General features: G+C 46.2%; 2 protein-coding genes across 2 annotated transcripts in view; both read right to left on the bottom strand.

Moving 5' to 3' along the window:
* Positions 1–2,431: 2,431 nt before the first annotated feature.
* On the bottom strand, positions 2,432–6,214 carry LOC102968628 (neutrophil gelatinase-associated lipocalin-like). The gene is made up of 7 exons (XM_007094454.3): positions 6,033–6,214; positions 5,373–5,509; positions 3,878–3,957; positions 3,615–3,734; positions 3,308–3,409; positions 2,583–2,613; positions 2,432–2,467 (listed from the first exon to the last, which is right to left on the bottom strand). Exons 1-6 carry the CDS (start codon positions 6,168–6,170, stop codon positions 2,594–2,596), a joined length of 597 nt encoding a protein of 198 aa, XP_007094516.2. The 5' UTR covers positions 6,171–6,214; the 3' UTR covers positions 2,432–2,467; positions 2,583–2,593.
* Positions 2,583–21,781, bottom strand: part of LOC102969221 (neutrophil gelatinase-associated lipocalin-like) — a 38,496-nt gene continuing 19,297 nt past the window's right edge. The window contains exon 6 of the mRNA XM_015543052.2: positions 2,583–2,613. Coding sequence (XP_015398538.1) covers positions 2,594–2,613 — 20 coding nt within the window. The 3' untranslated portion in view covers positions 2,583–2,593. The remainder of the gene's footprint in view (positions 2,614–21,781) is intronic.

Here is a 21,781-nt window from a genome sequence, read left to right as displayed (position 1 = left end):
CACCATATAAACCCAAAACACCTGGTTTATCTAAAGGATGGAAAGCCTACTATAACGGGATTTAACTAAAAAATGGAAGGGCTTCTACTGGATCATATTATGTACTTCCACTGCAGTAAATTAGAGGGGCACACTTCATGGGCTCCTATATCTAAATAAAACCTGTATCCCCTTCCCAGGAATTCAATGAGTAAACTAATCTGCCTTCTTATTCCTGTGAACCTGTAGAAGACCTCAGACTTCTCCTAGGGTAGTTGTACCTTTCCTTTTCATCCTCCTTTCCCAATTTCTACTAACAGTTCCTTCTTACAACAGGCCATTCAAAAGGATCACCACAGATATTTGAGTTAAAAACCATAAAGACCAATCTGATTCCTGCTGCCTGTTCCCAAAAGCATCTGAGGATGCTTCAAGCCTAAAAAAAAAAAAAAAAAAAAAAAAAAAGCTCACTGGCAGTACTGGGAGAGACTGGGTTTGTAATCTGCTGTAATCACTAACCAGTATTTGTCTTGTTTCTATAAAAGTACCTCTTTTTAATTACCTGATTGGTTACTAAACAAAACAGAGTCAATATGATGGCTATACACCACGTGTTACATGGTTAAGGCCTTAAATGACTCTAAATACCATTATTTTACTAAATACTAAAATAACTAAAATGCATAAAATGCTTCTACAAAACAGAATGGCAATAGGTGTTTTAAGTGCTACACAGGGTGGACGTTATATTGTCATAAATACAAAATGTTATGTATACATTCCACACTATTACAGAAATATTTCTGAATTTCTAACAACAAGAATACTCAAATTGGCACATTAAACAATTCCTCTCTTTCCTTCAGTGATTGGGTAAACTCTTGAACTGGAGGATTTTTGTTATCTACCAAAGACTTTTCATTTGAGCTGATCTTTCTAGTTATTCTACTTACGTTTTGCTGTTTTCTCCCAAGTCTCTCTGCCTGGTGCCAAGACTCCATCACTACAATAACTTCAAGCCAAGAGATGATCCTTTCTACTCAAGCATGTTCATACAACGTTTTCCACCTTGGATTCAGCTGCCTCACCTTGACTGACCTATGTTCCCCTATGGACCAATAATGACCCATAGGTAGGGACAACTCTATGCCCCTATTCAGCAGGAAGAAGCTATGGAAGATGAGACCTTCTTCCTTCAACAAACTTAAAGATTTAAGGGTCAAAGTTGATCAGGGGGGATATGATGAGGATCTGAGGCAACTGTGAACAAAACAGGCTGACAACCCCCCCCCCCCCCCGTGGAATATGTGACATATTTCTCACACATTCCTGGCTACCCAAGAACAAAGGAAAGGCATTTAATTGCTTGCCATGTTGATGTAGGAAACTAAGGCAAATGAAAAATTAAATCCCCTTACTGCCTGCAGCCCACTGACAAGTCCTTAAACCAGCAGTGACCTCCCTCTAGGATCTCAGCTGCTTTGAAGATGACACTTTGCTAGGGGCAAAGAGAACCTAAAGTCAACATTATCCCAACCTCCAAGATCCTGTAAGTCTACTTCCTTCTCTCAACTACCCCAAGGTGTATGCTGGCAATCATACTCCAAACTTATGGCCCCTGATATGCATCTGAAGAGTCTCATGAGTGAGGTTTTATTCAACTGTAATAAGTGGTGTTTCCCTAGCAACAGTGAGCCCCTCAAGGTCCTGGAAACCTTGCTTCCAAAATACCTTAGAGACCTACTCTATCCCTGACCTCCTCCAATTTGAGGCTAAATATAATCAGTTACCCATCACAACCCAGTGCAGTTTTTCCCACCCATGGGTCCTGTCCTCATGCTTTAATAAAATCACATTTTTGCACCAAAGATATCCTCAATAAATATTTATTGGCCCTTAGCTTGGGAGCCCCCCATCACTCCAAAACTTTATCACTGGTGACGGGGGGTGACAGCACCTCAACCCACCCCCAACCCTCTCCATCTGCCTGGTTCTGGCTGGACCTCTGACATTGGACCTGCTGCAGGTGGTTGAACATGGGTGTGAGATGTGCCCCTTCAGTGTGCTAGGAGGCAGGGGCAAGTCACGACTCCTGCTGGTCTGGGTCTGGGCCTGGATTTGGGAGCTAGAAGTGTTCAGTCAAAGCTAGAATCAGCTTCTGTGGCCTCCATCCCTTGCTGGGGACCACAATACCTGGGAGTGATGCTAATAGGATCACTATTGTGATTCTTTTCCCTTGATTCTTTTCCCTCTCAGAGGGCCCAGAGATCAAGGAGCACAGGTTGGAGTTTGGGGGACATGTGTTTATTTAGACAGTAATGAGGGGTTCCATTAACAGGGAAGTTTGGGAAGCAGTGAGCTGGTGGGCTGTGTAGTGAGAATGGTCCCCTGGATCTCTCACTGGTGTCCAGAGTGGTGGGGACAGCTAGACAATGCCCTGGGCAGAGGTCGACGTGAGGGGGATGGGGTGGAGAGAATCAGAGGGCACCTGAGAGGGAGTCAGGGGAATAAAGAGGTGCTGGGCAGGTGGGACAAAGGCAGACTTGGGACCCCCTCCCAGATGCACCCTGGCTACCATCAGCCCCCTCTCCAGTCATACTTACCGCACCTTTGCTCACTCATCGATGCACTGATCTGTGGAGGACAAAGTGGTCAGCATGGGCAGGGGTGTGTGTGTGGGATCCTTGACCTCCAGGGCCCCTGCACTGCCCCTGGGCTGTCCTGGATTCAGTCACAGAAGCTCTGGGGCTTCCCTTCAGGGATGGTACAGCAGAGGACTAGATGATAGGGAAGGGGACTGAAGGAGAGGCCTGAGGACAAGCAGACCTGGGTGATACCCATTCTCCAAAGGAGGCAGGTGAGGCTCAGCCAAGTTCCTGCTTGAGCACCAAGCCTTCTGCCTGTTTACCTGCTGAGTCCTGACACACCCTCAGCCTTGGGGAGGCACCTACCCAGGCCAGGCTGCTTGAGGACAAGGGCACCTGCCAAGTCAGTGGTGAGCCAGCCCCAGGGCAAAGGGGGAGGTGGCCCAGGACAAACAGGCCAGGCAGGGAGGAGGAACAGGGAGAAATGGCCAGGCAAGGAGACTGGGGAAGCTCGGCCCCAAATGTGTAATTCTCATGTGGGCAGGACTGAGCTATTGTGAAGGAGGAAACTTGGGAACAAGAACCCTGGGTGTGACAGGGTCTTCTTGAACCCAAAGTGGCTCCTGGAGCTCCAGTGACCACAACAGGGCTCTGCCTCCCTTCTCTCTCCCCTTCCCCAGTGAGGCAACATCAGGCCTGGGCAGTACCCATATACCCTTCTCCTGTCACCAGCCGGTGATTACCAATGTGGATAGGGAAGATGATGTGCTCATCGGTGAGGCCCAGGGCTTTGGCGAAGCTAATGAAGTTTTCCTTCAGCTCATGGGTCAACTCCTTGGTCCTCCCTGTGACCAAGATGGCTGGTGAGTGGCTGGCAAAAGCTCCATAAATATTGTGGAACCCATGAATGATGCCTCAGACCCCTCCCCACCTCTCTTTTCACAGACCCCTCTCCCACCTCCCAGGGCTTGGAGTGTAGGTAACCTTGGGGGCTGGGTGTCGTGGGCCTCTTCTCCCCCAACATAACAGGTCCCAGGGGGTAAGACCCACCATAGAGGGTGATCTTGAAGAACTCCCGGTTTTTGTAAACTGTCTTGAAGAACACCGTGGCAACCTGGTTGTAGTCTGTGGCCACCACTCGTACAGTGTAGCTCTGAGTTCCAATGTAACCTGCATGGCAGACACTAAGGAATTAGCCTGCCCTGGCCAGGTAGAAGGAGCCATTGCTTCCACCCCGACCTCCACAGGTTGGCATCTGTGTGGAGGGACAGGAAGGTCAGTGACCCTGGAGACCCAATCCACTCAGGACTCACGCTCAATGTTGCCCAGGGTGAATTCGCCTGGCTGTGAACTTGGGATGAAAATTCTGAGCCAGTGGTCACAGGTCTCGTTCCTGTGGAAGCAAGAGATGGGTGGGTAAGAGGGTGACAGCCCACCATGCCACAGCAGGAGCCTCACTCCCCACCCCTCAGATGGGCCTGGCTCTTCTCCACTGAGCCCATCCCTGCCTCTCCCTGCCAACTCTGCCCTGAGCCCACTCTGACCTGCCCATACTCTCTCTCCCAGCACCTACTGTCCTTCCTTCTTCTGGGCTGTTTCCCCTTGGCAGCCTTTGCTCCATACTTTTCCTCACACCAAGGCATTTGTCATATATATATATATATATATATATATATATATATATATATTTTTTTTTTTTTTTAATTTTAACATTTTCATTAATTTTTGAGAGAGAGAGAGAGAGAGAGCGAGCAAGAGGTGGGGAGGAGCAGAGAAAGAAGGAGACACAGAATCCAAAGCAGGCTCCAGGCTCTGAGTTGTCAGCACAGAACCCGATGCGGGGCTCACACTGACAAACCATGAGATCATGACCTGAGACAAAAATGGACGCTTAACCAACTGAGGTACCCAAGTGCCCATGTCCTCTATTCTCATCTTTCGGGATCCCGCTATAACCATTCTTGGGGGAATCACCACCAAGGCTCCAGTCTGCTGGATGCCAAAGACGTCCTTAGCTGTTGGGCCAACATCTGGTCCCCTGGCACTCCAGAGCCAATATCCCAACACCTGCCCCTCTTTGGATCCTTCAATGACAGATGCTCTATCCCCATACCTAAGTGCCAAATCCAGAAACCCAGAGGAGCTGGGTAAGCCTTGCCTCCCCTCTCTAGGTCCTAATCTGCCCCAAACTCTGGTCATCTCCACCTATGATTGATCAGCCTCCTGGGCTGCACACCATCATTCCTCTCCCTGCTGCAGCCATACCCACTGGTGAGCCATACTCACCAGTACCTGAGGCCCCTGCCACTGTGACCACCCACCCCCCCACACTGCTCATCAGCTCCTGCTCAGGGCAGCCATGAAATGGCTTGCTGTTTCTTGAAGAAGTGGCTCTCTCTGACTCAGCCCAGCAGCCCTGCCATGAAGGTCCCAGGCCTTCTACTGACGCAGGTTGGTTCCTCAAGGCCCATTTCATAGACCACCTCCCTAGAAGCCCTTAAGAATGTCCTAGGTGGGATTCCACGCTAGATCCAGTGACCCTCCTCCCATTCTAGGACACTCTGCTCTCTTTGGTAGAAAGTCTCTGTCCATCCTCAGTACTCTACTGTGTCTGTGCTAAAGTGACCAAGAAATGTTGATCTAGTGAATGAAAGAAGGAATAAGCACAAGGATTCAGTACCCAGTGGTAGGATGAATGATCATCTTTCAGCTTTGGTCACCCCTTGGCTAAGACATTAGTTTGCTTCTTGGACCCCCAGGGCAGTCTTGTAGGCCCCCCATGCTCCCTTAGGAGGTGGTGGCACTCACCAGGCCAGGATAGAGGTGACATTGTAGCTGTTCTCTTCGTTCAGCTCGTAGGTGGTAGCATACATCTTCAACTGGCTGTGTTCTTCTTTATTAAATGCATTCCCTGCCAATCCTACGATGTACCATTTCCCCTGGAACTACAATGGGGGCTGGTGATAGGCAGGGCAAGGAGCAGCCCCAGGGGACCCTCCTGCTCCATCACTGCAGGCACCTCTAGGCAGCCTGGGCCTCAACCAGAAGCCCCTCTAACTGGGCTGCTGGGACCCAGACTAGCCACACAGGCTGGGCTGATGATCCTGGTGGAGCTGTAGACCATCAGGCCAGGCGGGAGCCCTGAGTGTGTCAGGGACAGGGTGACCCTTGGCAAGTGGCCAGCTAGCTTCCCTGAGCCTCAGTTTCCTCATTATGTAGAGGGCCTGAAGGTGTTCCCACCTTGCAAGGACTACAGGGATTATGGAAGAAAGTGTAGACTAGGGGAGTCTGTCTACTCAGCTAACCCTCTTGTCAGCAAGGTTGCATGTTGTTGGAGGTTTCAGGTATGTCTTCCATCAGGGCACCAGAGGGCAGACTGAGCTAAAGTCTGAACCCATCCTGTCTCTCCTCCCCTCTGTTCACACTCTTCTCAGGGCCTCCCTGCACCTGCCCCTCCAGGACCCTTACCAGCTCATTTTGGAAGTCAGGCTGCAGAGGGACCCTGTCCAGAGGTGGGGCTAGGATCAGGTTTTGGGTGGAGTCCTGGGCCTGGGTCTGCAGGAACCCCAGCAGGGCAAGGCTCAGCCACAGGAGACCTAAGGCCATGACTTCAGGGCTGAGGAAGCAGGCACCACTCCAGATATTCCCTGATAGAGGGGATGAGTGAGGAGGCTTCTGGGGGGATGCTATTTATGGTCTCTGTGGCCAATGGCTCACCCCAGGGTGGAGCGACATATCCTTTGCCAAATCCTGGAAGGGTGAGGCAATTGCTGGTATCTCGTGCTGAAGATCATGGCAAGCTTTCTGCCCTTCCCCTAGGTCAGGATTATGCAAGATGAGGGGCAGAAAGGTCCATGAGGCTAGAGGATGCATTCCCCATATCTCCACATCTCTGGCAGGGACAGTGACTGTCTCCACAGTCTCTTCCCCCTGGTTAGCACTGTGTGTGGTCAGGGTTCTGTGATCTGGACCAACTGTCATCTCTGACCTCCAGGAGCTTCTCTGCTCTGGCCCAAGTACACGGTGGGGTAAGTGCGGTGGGGCCCCCTTATTGCACCTAATGAAAACAGAGAATGCCTCCCACCAACAGAGCCCATGCTGCTTTGTGGGTCTCCAAAAGGAAGGGAAGGGGACTCAGCTGAAAGAGGACATTCCTGGTAGGGAAGGACAGAGTGTACCCTGTGTTGCTCATGGAGCCCAGATCCTGGCCTTCCCAGGTACCCACCCTAGGCCTTGGCACGAGGTGAAACACCCTTTCCCTGACCCCACAACTAAAGACCTACCGGGGAGTGTTCCTTATGAAGGAGCATAAGGCAAGCTGAGGGCAAAGCACATGTTAGCATGCCTCTTCCCCCAGGTGGGATATGTATGACATTCTTCAGGCACTCCTTGATGCCCAAGAACAAAGGAAAGGAGTGAAAATAAATTGTTAGCTGATAGAGATCACAGGTTTGCAGGACTTGAGTCTCCATTAATTTACCCTTGTTCTAGTAAATTAGGAGAAAAATGGAATCTTATCAATTCTCTAATCTCCAGAAACCTATACTCAGTTTCCTGGAGCCCCAGTATCAACCTCCCCCTCATAGTGATATGGGGAAGAAAGGCAAGAAGGAAATGGCACATGGCATTAAATTTCATTATGACCTGCAGCCCATTGACAAATACATGAGGCAAAAATGGAGTGTAACATTTCTCCAGGAATTCCTTACTGTCTTAATGTTAATGCTTTGCTAGAGGGCAAAACAACCTTAGCTTAACAACAGCTAGGCCTCCAGTAATGTGCAAGTCTTCTTGAGAATATGAAAATCCCTTTAGAACTTCCTCTTAACTTTATCTCCCCCAACCCATGGTATATAACCAGTCACTCTTCACAACCCCAGTGCAGCAGCTCTTTCTGTCCAAGAGTCCTGTCCCCATGCTTTAACAAAATCACCTTTGGACTGCAAGCTGTATTACAAAGCTCTAATCATCAAGACAGTATGGTACTGGCACAAAAACAGACACTCAGATCAATGGAACAGAATAGAGAACCCTGAAGTGTACCCACAAACGTATGGCCAAGTAATCTTTGACAAAGCAGGAAAGAATAATATTCAATGGAATAAAGATAGTCTCTTCAGCAAGTGGTGCTGGGAAAACTGGACAGCAACATACAGAAAAATGAACCTGGATCACTTCCTTACACCATACCCCAAAATAAACTCAAAATGGATGAAAGACCTAAATGTAAGACAGGCAACCATCAAAATCCTTGAGGAGAAATCAGGCAAAACCTTCTTTGACCTTGGCCACAGCAACTTCTTACTCAACATGTCTCTAGAGGCAAGGGAAATAAAAGCAAAAATGACCTACTGGGACCTCATCAAAATAAAAGCTTCCGCACAGCAAAGGAAACAATCAGCAAAACTAAAAGGCAACGATGGAATGCGAGAAGATATTTGCAAATTACTTATCAGATAAAGGATTAGTATCCAAAATCTATAAAGAACTTATGAAACTCAACACCCAAAAAACAAATAATCCAGTGAAGAAATGGGCAAAAGACATGAATAGACACTTCTTCAAACAAGACATCCAGGTGGCCAACTGACACATGGAAAAATGCTCAACATCACTCATCATCAGGGAAATACAAATCAAAACCACAATGAAATACCACCTCACACCTGTCAGAATGGCAAACATCAACAACTCAGGCAACAAAAGATGTTGGCGAGGATGCAGAGAAAGAGGATCTCTTCTGCACTGCTGGTGGGAATGCAAACTGGTGCAGCCACTCTGGAAAACAATATGGAGGTTCCTCAAAAAAATTAAAAATAGAACTACCCTATGATCCAGCAATTGCACTACTAAGTATTTATCCAAGGGATACAGGGATACAGGTGCTCAAAGGAGCACATGCACCCCAATGTTTATAGCAGCACTATCAACAATAGCTAAAGTATGGAAACAGCCCAAATGTCCATCAATGGATGAATGGATAAAGAAGATGTGGTATATATGTATGCATATACATATACATGTGTGTGTGTGTGTGTGTGTGTGTGTGTGTATACACACAATGGAGTATTACTCGGCAATTCAAAAAGAATGAAATCTTGCCATTTGCAACTACATGGATGGAACTAGAGGGTATTATGCTAAGCAAAAATTAGTCAGAGAAAGACAAATATCATATGACTTCACTTATATAAAAACTTTAAGATACAAAACAGATAAACATAAGGGAAGGGAAGAAAGAATTATATAAAAGCAGGGAGGGGGACAAAAACTTGAGACTCTTAAATATGGAGAACAAACAGAAGGTTACTGGAGGGGTTGTGGGGGGGGGATGGGCTAAATGGGTAAGGGGCATTAACGAATCTACTCCTGAAATCATTGTTACACTATATGCTAACTAACTTGGATGTAAATTTAAAAGATAAATTAAATTAAAAAAAATTTTTAAATCACTTTTTCTGCACCAAAGATATCTCAAAAATTCTTTCTTGGCTGTCAGCTCTGAATCCCCACCATTCCAAAGCCACATCATTCATACCTTGAGTCATTGCTCCATTTCATCCATGCCCCATTGGCAAGGTGAACGCAGACTTCAGCTCACCCCTAAGGGACTTGGCCCCTCCTGTGGGCCCAGTGGACAGAAACCCCAAGCTAGGCATGCCAGCCACAAATAAGACAGCTTGACAGAGTAGAACTCTGAGGCTAAAGTCCCGGTTCCATCCTGCTGGGGGACAATGCAAGCCATGCATTTGCACTTTGTAAAAAGGGGTGGTGGGCTGGGGCCCCAAGCGGGGCTCTCTACCCTGCCTCTCTGGACACCAGGTACTTTGGGTCACAGTGAGTGCTAGGACTCAGCCTCATCCTTGAGAGATCACTGATACCACCTGCCATCTCTGGCCATAGTCTTGGACTGTGGAGCCCAGGCTAGGACTGGACCCCCAGAAGTGCTCCCGCCATGGCTGATCCCAGCTTTGTCCAGGAGGGAGGCACTTTCCTCATGGGGGCTTGGCTGTCCATGGGAGGCAGTGATGGGTCCCAGCCCCTGGGCCGTGTCTCCTAGATGTCACCAAGTTGGCCAGAGCAGGCGGAATGCCTAACCTGAAGCTGTCCTGAGGGCTCACTGGCCACAGATGAGACTCCCAGAACCTCAATGGCTCTTCCATCTGCTGCAGGGGAACAAGCATGGCCTTTGGGTGGTGGGCCCTGAGAGAAGGGACTCTGGGTAAAGAGGGAACATAAGGAAAACTGAGGGCAATGTACAAGCTAGATAGAACTCCACCCCCCCAGGTGGGATATGTGTGACATTCCTCTGGCTGCCCAAGAACAAAGAAAAGGTAAAACACACACACACACACACACACACACACACACACACACACACACACAAAACAAATGGTTGACTGATAGAGATCCCAGTCATGCAGGACATGAGTCTCCCATCAGTTTACAAATATCTTAGTAGATTATAAGAAAAGGCAATGTTATCAATAGCCTGACCTCCAGAAGTCTATAGACTCAATTTCCTGGAGCCCTATTATCACCCCCACCCCCATGGTGATGCAGGGAAGAAAGGCAAGAAGTAAATATAAGGTAAATTAAATTTCCTGATATGCTGCAACCCATTGACAAATAATTGAGGCAAGGAATAGAACATTTCTCTAGGAACCCCCACCATTCCTAATACAAATGCCTTACTAGAGGTAAAACAACCTTAGCTTGACAATAGCAAGGCCTGAGGTGATTAGGAGTCCTCTTTAGCATATCAAAGTCCTTCTGGAGGCCTTCTGGAGGCCTTCTGGAGGCCTCCCTTCCTTTTGACTATACCCCCCTCTAACTTCATAGTACATAATCAGTCAGTCTTCACAACCAGAGTGCAGCTCTTTCTGCCCATGGGGCCTGTCCCCTTGCTTTAATAAAATCACTTTTTTTTTGCACCAAACACATCTTCAGGAATTCTTTCTTGGCTATTAGCTCTGGAACAACCCTCCCCCCGCCCCAACACACACACACACACACACACACACACACACACTCTAAAACTTTATCATTTGTCTCCCAATATGGAAGTGTCAGTCTTTTCATCTGGACTCTGAGCTTCGGTGCAAACTTGGTTCCTTTACTCTTATTTCTGGGGCTTTTCAAGGAGTATGGTGTTATTGGAACACTTTCCTGTTTATTGTTCAGGTTATACTCCTCTAGCCCATGGCTACTCTACGGGGAGGAGAAAGCCTGGCTTTTGTCTGGAAGTGAGTGTCCAGTCAGGAAAGACAAAATGACCCAGAAACTTGATGCCCTCTCTTTATTCCTATCCTTATACATAATTGTCTGTTTTGGGCACGGGACAGCCACCTAAGTGACTAGCATGGCTGCCAATCTTAAGATTCCCGTGTGAGGTTTCCTCCTCATCGGTCTAATGTGATCCCCTCCACATCCCTGGTCTAGCTAGTTCTGGCTGTGGGACCTACCCTGGGTGCCGGCAAAACAAGTCCTGATTGAATTAAAACCCAACTGGGAATGTTTCCTACGAAGTTGGCTCTAATGATGTTATGTGTTGGAATGTAGGTTAGATCATCATGGGTTTCTGTCTTCACTGTTTTCAGTCAATGACCTCTGCTAACTACTACTTAAATTACAAAATTGGGCAATTCCCCCTTGTAAAACTTTTCCAGTGTTTTCCATGGGTTAAAAACGGTAGTTTCCTCAGCCTTCTCAGCAAGGCAAACTAGGTCCATCTGCCCACACCTATTTGTAGCCTAGGATGCAATGGGAAAACAGGGGGACACTAGCATCACTCCTACAGAAGTCCTTAGCAGCTGATCATAGCGAATCAAGGTATGCCTCAGATCACTTTGACACCTCAGGAACCTCTGATATATCTTGTGCCTGGGATGCCACCTGGGAGTTGGGGGGGGGGCGTGGATTTTTGTGGTAATGGACCTTCTATACTTTTCTCTCTCTAGGAGGAGGATGGGACCTTCTCCTTGGTTGCCAACGACTCATCCTTGGGATGCCTTTTCAACCCACTGGGAACAATTTGGATTGCAAAATTTAGGAAAGGACTGATTTCCTGTAACACTGCATGGCCTTAGTAGGATGAAGAAGTTAGATCTCTTCTGCAGAAAACAGGGTAAATGGACGGAGGCACCCTAGTTCCAGGCCCTCACAGTTCTAAGTAAGGACCCAGACCAAAAGGTCTGTTGCAGAATGTATTTACCTTGAGGCGCTTGGGTGGCTCAGTTAGTTAGGCGACTGACTTCAGCTCAGGTTATGATCTCACAGTTTGTGAGTTCAAGCCCCCCGTCAGGCTCTGTGCTGACAGCTCAGAGCCTGGAGCCTGCTTCGGATTCTGTGTCTCCCCCTCTCTCTTCCCCTCCCCTGCTCACGCTGTGTGTGTGTGTCTCTCAATAATAAATAAATGTTAAAAAAATTTTTTACAGAATGTATTTGCCCAAATGTGTGTGGCTAGTAAGCTCCCTCCCAACATAGTGGATATCCTAACAGGCCTCCTCCTGATGGAACTCAGTTGCTAGAGGAAATACAGGCCATCCCTGACAAAGGGGATGCTGACTCTCTCTGTTCCTCCTCCTAATAGATGTGGGGGCCTCTCCCTCATTCATTTCCCTAGTTAATGGCTATAATTGGAGCCAACTGCGGTTAGTCTATCTAGGGGCAGGGACTTGAAGAATATTCTCCAGCAGCTGCTGAAACTCCCTTTGTTTCAGGGAAATTCCCTGTCTTCTCTAGCCTGGCATAGACTCCCTATTTCCACTTTGGTGGAAATCAAAACAAACAAACAAACAAACAAACAAACATGGCGTCTCCTCTTTCCCAGATGACAAGGGTTAGAACCAGGAATCCTCTTTCTCTGCCTTCTGGCATTTTGCCTCTTCTGCCTTCCCCTCCCCCTGCTCCTTTTCTGCCTCACCTTCCTTGTGACCTAAGTAACTGGCTTCTATACCATCCTTCCACCCACATGTCAAGGAGCAATGAGCACCCCCTTGGATCGCCCACTTCAGATTCCCCCACTGCTGTCCCAGGTAAAATATGACAATGGGGAACAAATCAATTGTCTTTTAAGTGAACGCAGGTGGAACGTATTCGACGTTTAAGCTTATTTAAGTTTGTTGGTTTAGCTAAGATAGATATGTATTTAAAGTTACCAGCATCAAATTAAAACTTTATTCTATCAAGGTTTCCTAAAGATCAAATAAGCTCATGTTGTCTCTGTTGCAATTTGTTAGCAACAAGATGACTTAAAATAATAGTTAATTTTGTGTATCTCAAAGTTTTCACGGATAATTGTTGAGATAGCTTTCATAGTCTTTGGTAATCTGGCACTTGGATAAATGGGATTGAATTCACTGGATATCTAGGTCTTTTCCAAATAGAATGGAGTGCTAAAGCATTAATTACTGAACATAGATTTGTGCTTTTGACTTCTTATTGCAGAGAAAGTAGGAATATTTGGGTCTATTGGAGAACATGGTTTATGCTTAATTCATTCATGAATTTTCCATCTAAAGGATTCTGGTGTAACAGTTTACAAATGGTTACTACTTAGTCTCAGCTGGACACTAAGGTTGCTAAGAGTCAAAATTCTGCTAAACATAATTAAGACTGATGGAAATAAGGAAAGTCACTCTATTGTGGGAGAAGTGAATAAAGTACACCAAAGATGGCTGATGGGGCTAAAACAAACTCTGGTCTCTAGCTTAGAGACCCCTCCTCTGGGTTCTTCTTCCTTTGCTGCATACACGAACCCCCCCTCCCAAATATGGAGGCTGACAAATATAAATTACCCTTCCCACTCACGTTTGGGGCTCAGATCTTTGGGGAAACCATCTCCTCTGAGCCTGTGGATGTTAAATAAATCTCTGATCCACCAAGATCTCTGAGTGCTGGTTGGTTTTTCCGCCAGCGTTCCGGCCTGGTTCCATAACAAATTTGGTTCCCTGACCAGTAAACCCAACCACGCTGGCCCATTGTTGCCACCGATTTGGGAGAACGGTGAGGCGGTGACGGAATGAGGGATTGCAAGGAAGAGTGAGCGCCCTGCCTGAAGTTTGGCAGTCTCCTGCTTGGTTGCCTCAGGCCAGCCCCCGCTCTGTTGTTCCCGCCGGACTCCAGAAAACTTGGCAGGTGAGGACCTGGACCCAACATCACAACCGGTAAGGCTGGGGCCCAATCTAGTCAGGCCCACTCACAAGGGTGGAAGGGGGACCTGATCACTCCCTGAGACTTGAGAAGTCTCACAAGTAGGGATTCTATGGAAGGGAATGTAATAACATCTGGTGTGTATGTGAATGTGCGACTTGCCTGCTGAGTTCAATTCTGTGGCTCCACGGGCGGGTGCCTTTGGGGTCCTAGGGGCCCATGGAGTCTGAGTGGGCCTGTCTGCAATTCCATGATGGATGGCACTTGGTCTGTGGCAATATCAGAGTGGTTTCTGATCGTGGGTTGCAGGGCTGTGACCTGTGGGGCTGAGCATCACTTGGGTTCCTTCAGGACATGGCCAGGCAGGCATCTGGCTGGTCCCCTCATTGGAGGGGGTGCCCCTGTCCCTCTGTCTTTGTGACTCCGCCTCAAGGGAGCATCATGGGGTTGGGACGGAGCAAGGAGAGCCAGGCAAAGGTTTTAGCTGCTTTACCCGGAGACTCACCCAGGGAGGCAAAGAAGCAACCCACCACTCCCCTAGTGTTCTGCCTCCTCATGACTCATTAGGCTCCCTCTCCCTTTCCCTGAGCTTGAAACTCCTCCCTTGTCTGTGTTGCTGCCACCAGGCTCAGGCCCTCTCCAGATGCTGGTCCACATCCACTGCTATCAAGAGGCTCTCCAAGGGATCAGGGCAGGAAGCCGAGAAAGCCATAAATATAGACCTACTTCAAGGGGAAAGGACTTAAAAAGAATGTGTCCCAACCAGGGAAAGTCCCAAAACCCCAGGTGAAATCAGGAGGAACCTCGAGAAGGGGACCTTATGGTCTAGCCGAGATAGAACCAGACTAAAAGGGGACACTGACTCTCTCTCCCTGTTCCTCTGCTTAATAGAGGTGAGGGATTCTCCCTCATTTCCCAGGTTAATGGCTATAATTAGAGCCAACTGTGGCCAGTCTACCTCGGGACAGGGACTTCAAGGAATATTCCCAAGCAGTTGCTGCTTCTGCCTTCCCCTCCCCCTCATGTTTCTGCACCAACTTGGGTGTGGTCCTATACCATTCTCAATGTCTCAGGCACCATTGGTTCCACCTCCCATCCTCCAAGTCAAGGAGCAAAGTCCACCCCGCCCCCCCCTTGGACCACCCATTTCAGATATCTCCACTAGTGCCCCAGATGAAAATTGACAATGGGGAAAAATTGATTGACTTTCAGGTGGACGCAGGTGAAACATATTCGATGTTTAAACTAACTTAAGTTTATTGGACCTGTCTTTAAAGTTATCAGCAAAGATCAAATAAGTTCATGTTATCTCTGTTGCAATTTGTTAATGATAGTTAATGTTTTCTGTCTCTAAGTTTTCATGGGCAATTGTTAAGATAACTTTCAAGGTCCTTGGTAACCTGAAACTTTCCAGATAGAATGGGATGCTAAAGCTTTGATGATTGAACACAGATGTGTGTTTTTAACTTCTTATTGCTGAGAAATTTAAGGCTTTTCAGATCTATCGGAAAACATGCTTTGTATTTAATTGGTTCATGAATTTACCATATAAAAAAAATTCTGGGAGCACCTGGGTGGCTCAGTCGGTTGGGCATCCAACTTCGACTCAGGTCATGATCTCATGGTTTGTGAGTTTGAGCCCCACGTCAGGCTCTGTGCTGGTAGCTCAGAGCCTGAACCCTGTTTCAGATTCTGTCTCCCTCTCTCTCTGCCCCTCCCCCAGTTGTGCTCTGTCTCTCTCTGTGTCTCAAAAATAAATAAATGTAAAAAAAAATTAAAAATTCTGATGTAAACACCTCTCAATTGGTTACTAAGTCCTCAGTTGGAGACTAAGGTTTCCTAAGAGTTAAAATTCTGGTAAATGGGGCGCCTGGGTGGCGCAGTCGGTTAAGCGTCCGACTTCAGCCAGGTCACGATCTCGCGGTCCGTGAGTTCAAGCCCCGCGTCGGGCTCTGGGCTGATGGCTCGGAGCCTGGAGCCTGTTTCCGATTCTGTGTCTCCCTCTCTCTGCCCCTCCCCCGTTCATGCTCTGTCTGTCTCTCTCCTGTCCCAAAAATAAATAAAAAACGTTGAAAAAAAAATTAAAAAAATAAAAATAAAAAATAAATAAATAAATAAAATAAAATTCTGGTAAATGTACTTAAGACTGATGAAAATAGGGGCGCCTGGGTGGCTCAGCCGGTTAAGCGGCCGACTTCGGCTCGGGTCATGATCTCGCAGTCCGTGAGTTCAAGCCCCGCGTCGGGCTCTGTGCTGACAGCTCAGAGCCTGGAGCCAGTTTCAGATTCTGTGTCTCCCTCTCTCTGACCCTCCCCCGTTCATGCTCTCTCTCTGTCTCAAAAATAAATAAACGTTAAGACTGATGAAAATAAAGAAAACAACCCTGCATATAGGAAAATAGGAGGTATATAAGAAAGATATAAAGAATGAAAATGCATTTTTCTTGAGGGTAGAAGAAAGTAATTTTGTCCTAAGTGAGACTAGTTATTTGGGGAAAAAATGGCTTTGGGACAAAATTTGAAAGCAAAAGAAAGTTGTAGCAGGTTAAGATGAATGAAATTTTAAAAATACACTGGTATAAGGTTGAAATTCTGCTTTTCTCTCAGCTCAAATGACAAGTTTTCTTGAACTGTTGATCTGCTCTTGGTAAGACAATGCAAACAAAGGCTTATCCTCCAGGAAAATAAAAGTTGTAGGTTTCATCTCTATCAGGTCTTTGATTACTTAGTTAAAACTTCTCAATGTAGGGGCGCCTGGGTGGCTCAGTCAGTTAAGCGTCCGACTTCGGCTCAGGTCACGATCTCGCGGTCCGTGAGTTCGAGCCCCGCATCAGGCTCTGGGCTGATGGCTCAGAGCCTGGAGCCTGTTTCCGATTCTGTGTCTCCCTCTCTCTCTGCCCCTCCCCCATTCATGCTCTGTCTCAAAAATAAATAAACGTTAAAAAAAATGTTTAAAAAAAAAAAACTTCTCAATGTTGAAGGAGCTAGGTTTCAATAATATGTGTATAATGCTATACATTCACCTTTGGGATATTTTATTGCCACTTTGGTTGAATAAATAAAATTGTAAGATTTGTAACGATCTGTAATCCTATTTAGGATGCACTTATGACTTCTGGGGTTTTAACAAACTTCTCAGGATTTAAATGGTAAATAAAGTCTTCTTGACCAACTAGGTCCTTGTATTTGGGATGCTAAGTTACTTGGAAAAGCACTGTCATACAATGGTAAACCTTAGGTTGTATTGCACAGGTAAATGCTGTAACTGCCCAAATATATGCAATTCCTAAAGTTTTAATGTTTTGATATAAGGTCATCACTTAATATTCTGATTACTTGAGATGTTATGTGTCACAGAAATAACTGAATTTCTCTGTCAATTGCATCATAATGAACTCTCATCAGATCTTTAATGATGTCTATTTCTAAGATTTTGTCATTTATAATTGTTCTTATTCTCTCACAAAACGTGTTTCTTCTTCAAGGAGATTTATAAAAAGGACTTTGGGGATAAATACAGGTATTCAGCACCTTTAAGATTAATACTAAAATGGGTAAGAATTTCCAGAACTCAAAAGCTGCATTCAAATTGAACAAAAATTAGGAACATGGGATTAAATAAACTGAGGAAGATTATAGTTTTGTGATTCTTGTTAAAAATATTGCTGGTTCTCTAATGTTTCCTCTTCCAGATTAAGGAAACTTTCTCTTAAGATATCTATGATACACAAAAATGTCATAAAATATGCATTTATAAACTGAAACATTTATCTTTTCTCTCTACATAACTCCCCTGAAATTCAAAACTCTCAATGAGTATTCTTTCTTTCATGGCAATTACAATTGCTTGCATAAGTTCGATAAGAATCTGTTCATCTTGTAATAGGTCACCATTGGAAATACTGGTTATTTTACCAAGGCTTTGACTGGAATGTCATATTTGAGGATGACATTCATAGACTCAGATATGACCAGACAGCTTTAAGGAATTAGGGTTGGCTTTATAAAACATGGAGCCATAAAGTCCCTTGGAAATGTTGGCCTGGTGACTGACTTACAGAGTTCCCAGCAGCCTCACCAAGTGAGTAAAGAAGGTCACTTCCTGGCAGGTGCAGGAACCTCAGGAGATCTTGGGGACCTTGTGAAGAGGAATTCGCCCAATTCTACAGGTATTGCAGGCCTGTCTGATGGCAAGTATTTGGCTTGTCTTCTGGTCTGGAGAGGCTACTAAAAGTTCAACCCAGAGATTCCTTATAAAAGGTTCCAACAAAGCAAACTTTAAAAGATCCTCATGACTAATCGCTATTCTTGCTGAGCTTATGTAAATAATTAGGCCAGATTTGTTAAGACTGAATTTGTTCTACAAATGAATTGGTCCCAATTGGGCTATCTCTAGAAAGGGGGGATTTTTAGAGAAAACAACTATGTTTCAACAATGTACCATAATGGATGTTAAATTCTAGTTATGATTGCCTTTAAATGTTTGTTGTTTGCCTAAACTAGACAACTTGAGGTAAACTTCAGAAAATTGTCACTGTATTTTGTGTATAGACAATCTTCTGTGCTTGTTATTCTAGGGGATAATAATAAGACCCCATGGGCATGATTATTTAAACAACTGGACAGGATGAATCTCTAAATATGCAAACCATATCTTCCCTAAACCTGATCTGACAGTTACCAGAAACCCGCCCCTTTTGAAGACTTGGAGGTGGACTTTACTGACATACAACCAAATAGAGGATTCAGTTTCAGGTGTCACCCCATGGGTCCATCACTCCAGAGCTAAGAAGGTAACTCAGAGGAACCCTCAACCTGGCGAAGTGATCCAGATCCAGTCAACCCACTTAAACTGACCCTCAAAAAGACACTGGCCCCTGAGATCTCCAGCCCTGCTCCAGCCACACCCCAGAAGCTGGCTGGCCTGCGCATGACAGAAGCTTAAGGAATCAACATGTGGACTAAGCCCAGGGGTTTGGATGCAACTCTGTGAGCCCTTGCCCCTTACTGGTGTCATAGCCCTGATCTTACTTCTTACTGTTGGGCTGATAGAGACTGCACTAACAAGCTGGACATGGGACAAAAGATGCATGCCAGGGGCGCCTGGATGTTTCAGTTGGTTAAGTAGCTGACTTCAGCTCAGGTCATGATCTCACGGTTCATGAGCTCGAGCCCCACAACAGGCTCTGTGCTGACAGCTCAGAGCCTGGAGTCTGCTTTGGATTCTGTGTCTCTGTCTCTCTCTTCCCCTCCCCTGCTCATGCTCTCTCTCAAAAATAAATAAACATTTAAAAAATTTTAAAAAAAGATCCATGCCAGGTCTCACATACCTCCTCTGGATGGGAGGATTATTAAGTATTTCCTGTATATTATGATAACCTCTCTCACCCTCACAATTGCCGCTTACCCACTTTGCCCCCAGGATTGTTATATAAAAATAAGGGGGTCAAGGGCATTCAGCACCTTCACCTCCCTCCACAAAGATTGCTACAAGGGAAAAACACCCACTCTCTGTCAGTCACCTGGTGTCCCAAGGACTAAGTATTGGACCATAGAGATAACCCAAAATGTCAGGGACCCATGTCACAACAAGGGCCTCCAGAGAGAGAAGCGAGCTTGCTACACTTACCTTCCTCAATGAGGGATCTCAGATGGGGGAGGGATGCCAGACAGGGCCCTTCAAAAAGTTATAAAGGATACCCAGGACAGGGTAATAAAAGCCATAAAGGTGACCACTCCCCTGACAACCTACCAAGGTTTGACCTTTCAGCCCTCAATCAGATGCTTACCAATTCCCCACTCCAGCGTTGGGCCAACACTACTCTACAACTCCTCCATAAAATAGATAATCACACCCAAACCTGCTGGATGTGCTTGCCGCTCAGCCGGAGGGCTTACTTAGCCACTCCTATCCCTTTGACCTCTAATTCAGCCTACCGATGCTTAGAGGCCAACTGGACTCAGATGTTATTTCCTCTTCCTTACCCCAGAGATACCCGTGTACACTGAAGATCAGCTCCTAACAGCCTTTATCCCCAAGTTCCGGGCTAAATGGGCAACCCTGCTACCCATTCTGATAGGCGCAGGAATTGTGACAGGAATAGGAACCAGAATAGGGGGCACAGGTTCACCCGTAGGACTGTACCATAGACTATCTCAAGAGATAAATGAAGACATGGAACGGGTGGCAGATTCTCTGGTAACCTTACAAAGCCAAATAAACTTTCTGGCGGCAGTGACCCTCCAAAATAGGCAACCCCTCAACCTCCTCACTTTAGAAAAAGGAGGGACTTGCATCTTTCTGGGGGAAGAATGTTGCTATTTCATAAACCAGTCAGGAATAGTTACAACTAAGGTTCAGGAACTCAAGGAAAGAATTCAACATAGACAACAGAAAAGTATCAATCAATGGAAGGATGGGATCTCACGGATTGGGCATCCCGGCTTCCTGCCCTGGCCCCTCCTCTCCATAATTTTACTGTATCCATCGGCCCCTGTATACTGAATGCTGTGGTACATTTTATTGAAAACACTGTTGCTCGCCAAACTACTGCACACATCTTAGCCTTCCAAGAGTACCAACCTGTAAAACTGAAAGGTGATGCCTACTAAAAGTTTTTTTTTTAAGGCATCAAGGGGGAAATGTTGGAGAAGTGGATAAAGTACACCAAAGAAAGGCTGATGGAGTGAAAACAAACTCTGGTCTCTAGCTTAGATACTCCTCCTCTGGGTTCTTCTTCCTTTGTTTACTGTGCGCAAAACCCTCCCCCTCCCCCCGCAAATATGGAGGCTGATAACTATAAATTACCCTTCCTGCTGGCATTCGGGGCTCAGATCTTTGGAGAAACTGTCTCCTCTGTGTCCGCCGGTGTTAAATTAATCTCTGATCCACCAAGATCTCTGAGTGCCAGTTGGTTTTTCCGCCAGCGTTCCAGCCTGGGTTCCGTAACACTCAAGGTGGTTCATACACGTTGTCCACCTTGGACTCAGCTGCCTCACCTTAACTGCCCTATGTTCCCTGATGGACCAATATTGACCCATAGGTAGCAACAACTCTATGTCCCTGCTCAGCAGGAAGAAGCTACAGAAGATGAGACCTTCTTCCTTCAACAAACATAAAGATTTAAGGATCAAAATTGTTCAGGGGGGATATGATGAGGGAGGGTGGAGCAAGCAGAGGGCAAAACAGGCTGGCATATGCCCCCTCCCCCGGGTGGAATATGTAACACATTTCTCATACACTCCGAGCTACCCAAGAACAAAGGAAAGGCATTTAATTGTTTGCCATGGTGATGTAGGAAGCTAAGGCAAATGAAAAATTAAATCCCCTTATTGCCTACGCCTATTGGCAAGTCCTTGAATCCAGCAGAGTAGCCTCCCTCTGGGATCTCAGCTGCCTCATTAATGACACTTTGCCAGGGGCAAAGAGAACCTTAGCTTAACATTATCCCAACCTCCAGGATCCTGTAAGTCTACTTCCTTTATCTCAACTGCCCCAATGTATATGCTAGCAATCATACTCCAAGCTTAAGGCCCCATGTTATGCATCTGAAGGGTCTCATGATTGAGGTTTTATTCAACAGTAATAAGTGGTGTTTACTAGCAACAGCTATCCCCTCAGGGTCCCAGAAACGTTGCTTCCAAAATACCTTAGAGGCTTGCTCTATCCCTGACCCCCTCCCCACATGAGGGTATATAATCAGTTACCCATCACAACCCCAGTGCAACTCTTCCTGCCCCTGGGTCCTGTCCATGTGCTTTAATAAAATCATATTTTTGCTCCAAAGATGTCTTCTAGAAACTTTCTTGTTCATCAGCTCCAGACCACCCCGTCAAATGCAAAACTGCATCAGTATGCATTCTAGATTATCACACAAATATTTCTGGATTTCTAACTGACCGGAATACTCAAACTGGTGCTTTAAATAATCCCTCCCTTTCCTTTCATGATTGGTTAAACTCCTGGACTTGAGGATTTTCATCAGTTACCAAAGGACTTTTATTCGGGTTGCTCTTTCTTGTTATTCTAATTACATTTGGCTGTTTTCTCCCATGTCTCTGCCT

Source organism: Panthera tigris, chromosome D4, assembly GCF_018350195.1.
Source record: "Panthera tigris isolate Pti1 chromosome D4, P.tigris_Pti1_mat1.1, whole genome shotgun sequence".
Classification (NCBI taxonomy): domain Eukaryota; kingdom Metazoa; phylum Chordata; class Mammalia; order Carnivora; family Felidae; genus Panthera; species Panthera tigris.
Note: the sequence above shows the minus strand (reverse complement) of the source record. Positions and strands in the feature narration are given on the sequence as shown.